At 50.8% G+C, this 11240-nt stretch overlaps 1 protein-coding gene and 1 non-coding gene across 2 annotated transcripts; both read left to right on the plus strand.

Annotated features, from left to right (window-relative positions):
* The first annotated feature begins 616 nt into the window (after positions 1-616).
* Positions 617-7969, plus strand: TGME49_316450 (longevity-assurance protein (LAG1) domain-containing protein). The gene is made up of 7 exons (XM_002364771.2): positions 617-2372; positions 2810-2958; positions 3641-3760; positions 4092-4329; positions 4993-5262; positions 5882-5948; positions 7093-7969. Exons 1-7 carry the CDS (start codon positions 2166-2168, stop codon positions 7191-7193), a joined length of 1152 nt encoding a protein of 383 aa, XP_002364812.1. The 5' UTR covers positions 617-2165; the 3' UTR covers positions 7194-7969.
* A 2382-nt stretch (positions 7970-10351) lies between these two features.
* Positions 10352-10423, plus strand: TGME49_316460. Its single transcript has one exon. It is a non-coding gene; the product is annotated as a tRNA-Asp (tRNA).
* The last annotated feature ends 817 nt before the right edge of the window (positions 10424-11240 follow it).

An 11240-nucleotide genomic window follows, 5' to 3' on the forward strand; every position in this document is an offset into this window, starting at 1 on the left:
GAATGCATATCGGAAGAATCAAGTGTGTTTGCAAGAGGGCAGACTCCATTATTTCTTTAGGACTAATGGAATTACACTAGTGTTTCCATGTGATACTTGAGAATACTGCGCAGTTCCGCGTACTCGAGACAGCGTCCCTCCGCGGTCACTGAGAGTTGTCTAGAGTCATGGAATCGAACACAAAGGCTTATCAGTCGATGTATTCGGTGTTCAGAGCTCTTTCTAGTCATTGGAGCCTGAGCTGCGCCGCAATTCTTCTGGTTCCTCGTAGATTATAGTTCCCGTTGCCCACGGGTGTACCTGAATTCTCATTTCCTAGGCCCGTGACAGTTCTACGCGCTGCTGAACGCCGACGCACGCAAAGCAGACGCACACCGCGAAAGGCGACGGCAGATTGATGGACAGAAGACACCGCGACACAAACGATGAAGGCCGTGAAAACATCCTACGGCACAGAAAGTTGTGAAATGCTCGGTAGAAGAGCAAGATATCGCCTAATACACGAGGAACCCGTGGCCAAAGAGTCTGACATTTGCGTCGGGAGATGGCGTGCGTGACTGCACAGGAAAAATGAATTTTGGTGTGCCGCTTGTTAGACTGTGAACCTGCATGCACACTCTTCCGCCATACAGTGGCCAGCTCTTCGGTCTCTGACGTTTTTCCCCGGTGTGCCAGGGTTTAGAGGAGAACGGCTCCGTGCTCCGCGTCCCCAAACAACTAGAACCTCGAAGTCTCATCATTTCCCCCCGCTGTTTTCCCGAGTCGATTTCCGAACACCGTCTTTCCGTCGCCCTCCGTATCCTTTCGTCTCCGAGACTGCTACGTGTAGTTCTGAAACTTGATAGGGCGAACACACCTGTCCAACTGACAAAGGAGACTTGACAAGCGACAGTGCAAAGTTTTCCCTGCCTCTGCATCTGCATGCTCTCACGTTTTGCGCCTCAAGAGGAACAGACACGCGGAGAGAGAGACCACGGAACCGCTGCGGCTTCCATCGTGGCTGCTCGCTGTGCGTTCTTTTACCAGTGTGTTCGATCCCTTATCTCGGCGCCTTTCTTCGGTTGGTAGGAGGACGTGGACCTTCGCCGGGAAGCAGGGGTTCCTGGCACACAGGAGACGTTAGGGGCTTTCAGGCAGTTGAGAGAACACGACGATTTCACGGGACAGGTGGGTTTCAAAAGAACTCCGCCGGATTCAACGAAAGAGTCACAGCGTTTTGGGGGCGAACTGTTTTGCTCGGGAGATCCGTTTTTTTCGCAGCTCGATCGCTCGGCTTTTCATGCGACACATACGAAGCAGAATTTCCCGTGGACGTCACCGGTCCAACGGAGTGAACAATCCCTGGAAAAGAGCCGCTCATCGTTTCAAAAGCGTCAAGGGAGCCCGTGCCAGCAGTCAACTTGAAGAGGTTGTCTGGGGTGCCTGGTTTTGGAATCCGAGCTCTGTAAAGACACTACACTCTAAGCGACACCTGAGTGCGTACACCGCAAACGAAGAGGGTGGCCTCACCGTTCGTATTGTCATATTTGGCAGTGGGCTGGAACCGGAAATTTTCCTGGACGCCAAAGCGTACTTTTTATGCATCCACAAACACCCAACAGCGTCGCGTCTCCCGTTTTCCGTAGTGCTCCCGACGGCCTGCTGAGTATCAGCCGTTGGGTTTGTTGGTCGAAGGTGGGGGTCCCGTCTGTGCGCGTTCTCTACAGCCGTTCGGCTTCATCCGTGGACAAGGACGAAGAGCGCATCTAACTTCGGAGCGAGATTTAACGGTCCCGGACGCGGCGCGACGCCCCTCAGTCTACAGCAGCTGGTCCGCTTGGCGGGTTGAGTCGTCTTCACGAGTGCTGCCGCTACAGGAGGAAAGACATATTTTCGCGATATCGTTGTCCGCGGGTGTCTTTTCCCCTCTCTCTCCTGAGGCACAGACGCCACTCACTTTGTATTTTCAGCTCGCACCCGACTCGTTTTTTCCTCCGCCGGACGATTTCTTCTGGCGCTTCGACGGCCTCAGACGCCGGCGACGGACGTTGGAACTTGCTCCTCGCACGCCCGTAAAAGTTTTTTCTGCGAAGCACAGCACGGGACGGCCCGGATTCGAGCGGGGTCTCGTCTCCTTTCTCTTGCGCGTCTAGTCTTCCACGCTGCTCCATTTAGAAGTGGGGACGATGACGCCTGTTCCCTACCAGCCTATGCCGGAGGAGTTGCGGAGATTCGAGGAAACATGCGACGGCCCCGACGGCAGTGTGGTGCGTTTCGCGGAACCCTACTTGGACTACGTGAAGGAGAAAATTCACCAAGGCGAAAGTGGAGTCGTTGATCTCTACCTCCTCAATCCGACTCTCGGTTGGGCAGATGTCCACTTCGTCGTCTTGGTAAGCGCCTTCCTCATGCGGTTTGAGGCCTTGGCTTCTCCAGGCCTTCTTGCGGGGAGACTGTAGGTTGTTTCTCGTTCACCTGGCCCCCCCTTCTCGTCTGGATGATCTCGGCCGCCTCCGGCTCTTCCCTCTTCCCTCGTGACATCTCCGCATGTGCCGCGCTGCGCAGCCGCCAGCGGGTCTCCTTACTCTTCCGTTGCTCTCGAGAATTCTCGTTGCTTCGCGTCTTGTTCGATCTTCTCACGACAGCACACGACTTCGTCGTTCGTCCTGGTCCCACACATGGTCTCTCCACTACTCCTCTCTCTCATATCTCTTCTCTCTTGTATTTCGTCTCCCTCTTTCATGTCTTCTTTCCCTTCTCGCTTGTCTTGCTCTTGTCTTTCATCTGTTTTCCTCGAAAGATCTTGTGATTTTTCCGTTCTTCCCCGCAGGTGTGCGCCGCCCTCTGCTCTCTGAGGCTGGTCCTCAGTGGGGCGATGCTGCCGGCCTGGAAAACGCGCTTCAGCGCCTTCAAATACTTCGGCCGGAAATTTGACATTGTGAAGCCGGGGAAGCTTTGCAAATTCGCAGAGAATCTGTGGTAAGGGACCCCCAGTTTTCGTTCCCAACACTGCGAGTTCGAAGGAAGAGATCCGGACCTTTTCGCTGCTTTCGTCTCCTCTCGGCGGTGGGTCTACGTCGAGTCGAGGACAAGGAAACACTCAACCCCCGTTTTGGCCGTCCTTTGGGCCTGGCGAGAGGCGCCTTTCGAGTCTATAATTGCTCTCCTGCCGTGCCGAAATACCTCCGTTTGTCTGTTTACAAGCGTATCTCTATAAATGTATAGATAGACTCAGAGAAAGGCCGTGTGGAGAAAAGCTTTTCGTCTTGCATCTGTACACATCTTTTTTCGGGTACCACCAGAAATCCGTTTCACGGAAGAAAAGATCCGGGGCCTACCTGGTGCGGTGTGTCGTGTCGGTGTTATTCAGGCTGTCGCGAGTGAATCGCTTCACTTGCTATGCCTCTACAGTTCCAGGGGGCAAATTCGCGTAGTGGAAGTGCATCTTTCTTCTCACGAGAAAACACCTGAGAAGAATGCATGCTGCATGCTGTCGAGGACGCCGTTTTCCGTGTCACCCGTCGTCGCCCTCCTTTTGTTACCATTGGTTTTGTCATTTCGAGAGGAACGTCGGCTTCTACTGGCAAGAGAAAGATGTGCTTTGTCTGGGCGAATCGTTTTCTGCCATGTGGCTTTCCTCTCCTGCCTTTCTGCTCAACAGGTACGCCTTTTGGCACACGACCGCCCTCGCATGGGGCGTTTGCGTGCTCGTTCAGGAGGCCGGAACTTCTGAATCTCCCGGCTGGAGTCGCATGATGCTTCAGCAGCCCGAGGGCCGATGGTGAGTCGTGTTTACCTTGAATTTGCATCACTCTCCTTTTTCTTCTCCTCTTCTCTGTTCTTATCTTCTCTGTTATTGTCTTCGCTACTCATCTGGTCTCCTTTGCTTCTCTTGTCTTCTTTCCTTCTCCTGCTCTCTCCACTCACACTGTCTGCAATCTCGGCGGATCTTCTTACACTTGTGGCTTCTCGCAGATCTTTTTGTCTGTTTTGTTCTCGCTCTTTCCGCACTTTGTTTCTGCTGCGCATCGCACGTGAGACTTCTCCTCGCTCGACTTGGACTCAGTGAACGAATAAAGCGTGGATCGCAGGAGACACGTTTTTCCCTTTAGGTTTTGGATCACCACTGACGCCGAGTACGCTCAGGGGTCTATCGGCTGGCCGCTTCTTCTTCCCTCCGGCGCCATGCGCATTTACTACCTGACCCAGATCGCGTTCTGGATTTCCTGTTCTCTCTTCCTGCGCATCGAAACGCGGCGCTCAGATCACAAAGTGTTCATCATTCACCACGCCGCTACAATCTGTCTGGTGGCCTTCTCCTATGCCGGCTCCTACTGGCGCATTGGCGTGGTGAGGGAAATTGAGTTCGTAGACTCAACGCTGGGATGGCTATCCCTCAGAAGCCGGAAGGCGACTTAGCTCCTTTTGCCGCCCGTGCATGCGCGCATGCATGCATGCAGACCGGTTGCTTAAAAACCTTGTCGTGTTTCGAGGCTAGGGAGTTTGCCTCGGGTGTATGAACGCGGGGAGGGCGGGGGGGGGACGTCGGCAAACGCGTAGGACCTCGCGAGCGTGTTCTGCGCCCCAGGAAGAAGCTTTAGTGATCTGCAGAGAAATACCAGAATAGAAGAGAGCTGTATTTTCTTGCCTGCTTCTACAGAGTGCCACTTCATGGTAACACAGCATTGTTAACACACCAAATAGGAGGTCGGCATCGCGAGATGCTGCCTGCATGGTGTTGCGCTTTCGCGCTCCTTCTCTAGGACTACAAACCTTCGAGATTTGTCTGTGTCCATCAATCTATTTTTTGGTGTTTTGATGAACTCGAATTTCCCTTTCCTGCGACGGTCGTGACACAGAAGTTCAAATTTTCTTCGCATGCCTCCTATGCCTATGTTGTCTACCGTCGAAGCTGTTTGCCAAGGCTTCACGAGCAGAGAGGCCGTGTGTCTTTTTTCTTCCGTTTTTCTCTCGACCTTTTGAGTGGTGTCTCTGTGTCTGTTTTATTCGTAGGTTGTTCTCATCTTGCACGACGTAGTTGACACCCTGCTGTATTGGAGCAAGTCGCTCCACTACTGCTACCTGCCTTCCATCGTCACGGAGTGTTCCTTTCTTCTGTTTGTCTTTTCCTACCTGGTCGCGCGACTCCTCCTCTTCCCCTTCTACTGCGTCTGGCCCTCCATTGACCCTTCTTACACTGATCTCCTCACCAACGGCCGGGTGCCGCATCGCTTCGGATTCCCCGGAGGCATTGTGCTTCCTTCTCTCCTCTGTGTCCTTGTCGTACGTCCCCCTCAAGACACATGCAACTGCGAGACGTGGAGTTCCGTCACCTATATGATACTTGCGCATCTGTCGTGGCGTATGCCTGTATGTGGACCCTGGGGAATCAGTCGGACGCACTCCTTCGTCTCGGTTCAAACGCGGCAGGGACTATCCTTTGTAGTCGTACAGTTGTACACACTAGGAACCTCCTTGCTCATATGTATACATATATATATATATATATGTGTGTGTATTTGTATGTAGGTATATTTCTGTAGGTGGACGCGAGCGTATGTGAATGTACCCATTTTGTGTTTTTGTGTGAACTGTGGAGCCGTTGACGGACAGTCTTCTTCCGGTCGAGGGACCTGTGTGTGTCTTTGTAAATTCTCAGTTTTTTATTTTGCGTCTCTTCCGGATGTGTCACGCTACTTTTCGAACCGCCTTTTTATATCTTCTCTGATTGCTTTTTTTCAGCACACTGTGCGGTGCTAACGTTCTTTTCGAATTTGCGTATCGAGAGCGCACAGGCCATGGACGTTGTTCAGTGCGATTCAAGTCACACTTCTCTAAAGTTTTTGCGACCCCGCCTTACACTCGGTGTCACTGCATGCATTTCCTCTTTTCTTTTCTTCAGGGCCTGCATGTCTACTGGTTCGCCCTCATCGTGCGGATGGTGGTCAAAGTCCTCAACGATCGGCGCAGTAAGCTCCCCAGGCGCGAAAGGCAGAAAAGAGAAATCAGAAGGAGCACCGGAACCGCGAAAGAGACAGTAGACGACGTACAGAAGAAAACAAAGAGGCTGCGTAAGAGAACGCAGCAAAATGGGCGAAAGAGGAAGTGGCGGAAATCCCCGAAAGAGAACGAGAGAACCGAAAAAACAAAGTTAGACGAGTGGAGAGCGGGTTCGCAAAATGGACGAAGAAGACGAGGAAGTGAAGACCACTGAGAGACACAGGAGAAACAAAGGTGAAGAAGGAGAAGGCGGGTGGCAAGCTTACGATGAGAGATCGAAAGGAGACAGAAGACACACGTATCGCTTACTGCGTTCTCGAGAAAAAAAGACACCATCTAGAGAGTCACAACGTCGGCGCTGCTCTCTCACCTTCAGCTGAGTGTACAGAAGCCTGTAGCGCATAATTCATCTGTGAATTGAAAGTCCGACTCGTAGAATACTCGCTTATAACAGCGGTAGGTCTTTTTCTGAGTTCCCAAATATTGCATCTTCATCTGGAAAACGCGACGCAGGTTTCTTCTCAGCTCACACACGTAACCGAGTATTGATTTTGATGCACAGGTGGATATGATTACTCCTTGTTCGGCTTGTACCTTCTTGAACAGTTTCTCAGCGTTAGTCACGGCCTATCTGTTACCTTTGTGTCCTTGATTCCGGCTTTTGCGGAGGATATGCTAGCCTCTTGGTACCAATCACGATCTGCCTTGTCATCGCGCGTTAGTCCAGCTGTTCTGACTCTGGTTGATTCACACAAACGGTCCCCCATTCAGTTCGTCTGGTCGTACACAGCACTTTCTCTCGCAGATGCGGAGCAGCGGACAGGTGGGGTGAATTTCGAGAAAACGGCAGCTCAGATGCTAGCATGATCAGGACCATTGTGCTGGGCGGACTACCCTCTGAGGCAGGAGCCCAAGCGTGTTCTCCCAATTCCTTTGTAAGGTGAATCTAGATTCAGAAGACACCGACACAATACGCGCCCAGGATAGAGTGTGTGTTCTCGAAGGGGCAAGTACACACCGTACAAAGATTATGTCCACATGTACGTCTCAGTTAATATCGATCTTATGTTCGTCGCTATCTTCCCGGCTTCGCACTACCATTTGTTTACGCAGATGGCGACTGGGGAACTGCGGAGGATATTCGGAGCGAGGACGAGAGCGACACAACAGAGCCAGAGACAGAAGGGGGGAATTCAAAGTGCAAAACCCGGTGATTTTTTCCTTCTCCTTGCACTTTGGCCAGCATCCAACTGAGAAATGTCTTTTCCAAACACAAGGCTCCTGTAAACAGGGAAACAGCGTGAGAGTGGTAGAGCAGCGTTTTTGGGCATTTGCAAGAGTGCTCGCGTATGCCTCAGAAAAGGGTTGACTAGTAACGAGAAACCTGGAATTTGCGTATCGTCGGTGGGTCTGTGTCTCGAAGTCGCGCTGAGTGTTCACTGTATTTAAATGCACCCCGTGGCGTTTGTGTATCTGAATATCGAGGCTGACTTTGCCTGGTCAGGAGGCCCTTCTCTCGGTGTTTCCTCTCGAAAACTTTGAGGACGTTCGGGTCATGCGTTTCTGATCGCGGCCTCGGTCTTTGGACCCTGGTATTTCTGTTGTCAATTTCGTTTTTCTCGTGTCAAAGCGGCCGAGACGCAGGTTGTTTTTCTCAGAAGAGCGGCGTGATCGTACGTGTGTCCACACGTATATGCAGTAACGCGTGTGTTCTTTATGTCTATTCGCCCCTCGTTGTCTTTTGTCATGTCGAGGCGTTTCTCTGTTCCGAGAACGGCCGCTTGGCAATGGAAAAATCGGAGGGGTTTGAACACAGTGCTGTTCTGCTCTCCTTTGTCTTTGCTCCCGCGGGAGTGCAGCGCCAGGCCACGCCGGGTTCCTGCCAATCGCTACTGTGAGACATGCGTCGCGGCAAAAACGGATCTTGTTTGTTTCCAATCTGAAACTCTGTCTACATTCCTAAACGAGAGACCTTGTCTTGCCTAGGTCAGAAGCCAATACTTTGTTTTCAAAGGCAAGCTGACTTCTATGGGAAGGATTAGAAAACAGAAAAGAACGCACGCTTGATCGGACCGTTTCCGGAACGGACTCGGATAGTCTCCTGGCTGGGACAAGTGGTCCGCGTCCTTCGTTATAGAGACGTAAAACAGATGTTTTATCGGCCACTTTTCTTGTCAGTGCTCTTGCGGTCAGCTGATGGAGGGTTTAGGGTAATTGAGTTTTCGGTCCGTCACAGTTGTAGGGTCACTTTGTGATCAGATACATCGACATATCAGTATGTTTCGGAGCGGAGAACAGTAGAAAAAGCGGACAGGCGGGCTCTCAAGGGATGTGATACAGACATAGTACCACCGCTTTTCCCGGTGTGTGAAAGCTCGCTTACACGTTTGGTGTCAGCAGATAGTAGTGGCATGAGTGCGTCTTCGTTTTTGTTTAGACCAGAAAAGGAAATGCTAAGTTGAAACACTACGCCAGTCTGTAGGAGGCTCGATGTCTGTCAGCTTCGCTGGATTGCAACATTTTGCTCTGGACAAGCGTTTGGACGTTTTTCCGACCTTAAAAGTGAATGATGAGAGGCCCTGAAAGAACAACACGAGCGGGGAAGAAACACGAATAGCTCCGTGTCGTCTTTGCTGCTTCTGCAGATTGCTCCTGTCTGTGCGTAGACTATCGAGGGAACAGAAGTTTTCCAAACGCTTCCAATCCGAAAGACAAACAAAGTCAGAAAAACTTTCTTTCTGCTTTCTGAAATTGCCGCTGGTATCATTCTCGTTTTCAGAAACCCATTTCCAGCAGTTCCCCTTCGAAACACCGAGAGTCCTCGAGGGTCGATTCGCGTTCCCTTAGGGTCGCGAAGGCGCCTTTTGTGCACCTTGCCAGGAAGCAAGATTTCATGTTCCAACAGTTTACGCGGAGAGCGAACCCTTTAATCATACGGAGACATGCTCGAACATGCGCGCGAAGTGTTTTTTTTCTTTGAGATTTCAGCACGCCACAGAACTTGGAAGAGATATTTTGCGCGTATGGCCGAGCTGATTGCCATACAACTGTGCGCCTCTTGTTTTCTTTGCCAGGAGTTAGAAATTGAGGGGGATAGCGGAGGCGAGAGATCTGGTGTGTCAATCAAGAACGAACAATTTGCTGTTGTTCCTGGCGTGTCAATGAGCTTTTTCTGCCAGCAGGTTGACTCGTGGGGTCCTCCCCTCAGTTGCCGGAGCCGCTTGTTGAGCCTGTAACAGGTCCCGTAAGATGGTTTTCTTGTCCATGACTCCGTCACGCGTCAGTTGTTGATTTCGTTCCGGTTAAAAAACAGCCTGCATTATTTTTGATGAAAGGAGAGCGTCCTGTCCGCTGAACTTATTGTGCGATACTACCATTTGTACAGTGCCTACGTGCTTCTGAAGAAATGGATGATTCTTTAGAAATGCACAGTGCAAAACCTTTGTTTGGTGAGCATACACTACGAGTTGGACTATAGGTTTGGATTTTGAAGGTCTTTGTCTATTGTTCAAGTATCTGGAGCACTAGCGACGCAAGCTATGGTTCGACTGTCGCCGGGGGCCACCGTGACGAATATCGAAAAGGGTTCTCAAGGTGAAGTGGCTGGAAAATACAGTGGACGGATACTTTCTTGCCGCCTTGATGGAATCCAACAACACCCGTGTATTCCTGTTTCTTGTGACAGAGAAACGGGCAAGTCGTAAAATAGACTCACCAGAAAAGGGTAGTTCCTGTAAGCGTAAGAATCACACTCTATAATGCGTAACGGGGACTGTAGCTTCAGTTGTTATCTGGTCGGTGCTGCACGCCTGGTGACATACTGTGACTCTAGCATGGTTTCGAGAGCACGCAATAGATCTATGAGTCTGTTCCGGGCACACCTTGTACTTCATAAGTATAGAATACGGGAGTTCTAATCTGCGGGTTACCCCACACCTCCATGTCGGCTCATTACTACCATTCTATTGAACACGATTCCGTTTCGAGCGTATAGTTTTAGAGTGGAACGAAGCTTCGGCCTCGATACGGTGTCCTCGTTCCCTGAAAAATGAACCTCCATATATAAAGGACAAAACGTGCAACAGACAGGATCTCTACTTCTAGATTTCGGGCTTCTCTCTAGAATTCACCGCCATGGCAGAGTCAACAGAGGAGTCAGGTAAGGGAATGGATTTTGTTTGCTGCGGAGGGTGCACAGAGTAGGCTGCATATTTCTATTAGAGTCCTGCGCATCCAACCGTAGGTTGAGGCCCAGCGACACTAATCATACAGAACATGTCCATTGGTCACTTATCTCCCACTCCTTCCGCTTTTATAGAAAATACCTCGTGTACATGCTAGAGAGACCATCTGTGGTCGTCGGGGGTTGCCGTCCGAGATAGTATAGTGGCTAGTATTTCCGCCTGTCACGCGGAAGACCCGGGTTCAATTCCCGGTCTCGGAGTTGCTTTTTAAAGGGGATGCCTTATCCGTTTTTGGCAGCACACAGTCAACAAGGGTATACACTCGCTCAACTCCGTCTACACCAGTATTGGTCGGTAATTGATCCCTCGTCTTCATTAGTTAAGGCTGAACTTCCGCCCTCTCCATCCGTCCTCACAACCTCTTCGCGGAACACTATGTGCAGCATTGCTCGTCGCGGTTGTGGCTTTCCCTCCTCCTGTGCTCAGCGTTTCTTGCTCTTTTGCCACCACTCATCTAACGTTGAACCAACAAGGCAAGTTTTGCCGGAGAGATTTGTCAGAACGAAAAACCAGGAGAGCCCGACACTGTTTTTTGTGTCGTGTTCCAGGCAATTCAGCTCGCGCCGTGTTTCTGTGCTTACTACGGCGAACTGGAATGGCACATCAGCTTCTTTGCCTGAAGTTTTGTTAGTCTCCGTGCAGCTGGAGGTAAAAGGTTTGTTTGAGACTTAGACAAGCATTGGAGCAGCTTGTTTTATTCGAGAGTTCACTCTCAATCTTACGAACAACAATTACATACATATACACACACCTCATACCATGTTGCAGCCTCGAAGTGCGCTGTGTTTGTCGGCGATATTGGATTTTTTCTTTGTTTCTGCATATTTGCACGCCAAGGATTTGACAAAGACTCCCGTGGTATCAACCTCTCTGCTCGTTCATCTACGGGCACTCTCAGTCCACTGGGTTTTCTCTTGCATGCACGTAGGCATGCATTTTGCTGCACATCATATGGCTGCCGTATGGAAACAGTGAAAGCCTCTGCTCGTTCATGATCGACCCGACTCATTTTTAACC

Source organism: Toxoplasma gondii, chromosome XI (genome assembly GCF_000006565.2).
Source record: "Toxoplasma gondii ME49 chromosome XI, whole genome shotgun sequence".
In the NCBI taxonomy this organism is placed as follows: Eukaryota; Apicomplexa; class Conoidasida; order Eucoccidiorida; family Sarcocystidae; genus Toxoplasma; species Toxoplasma gondii.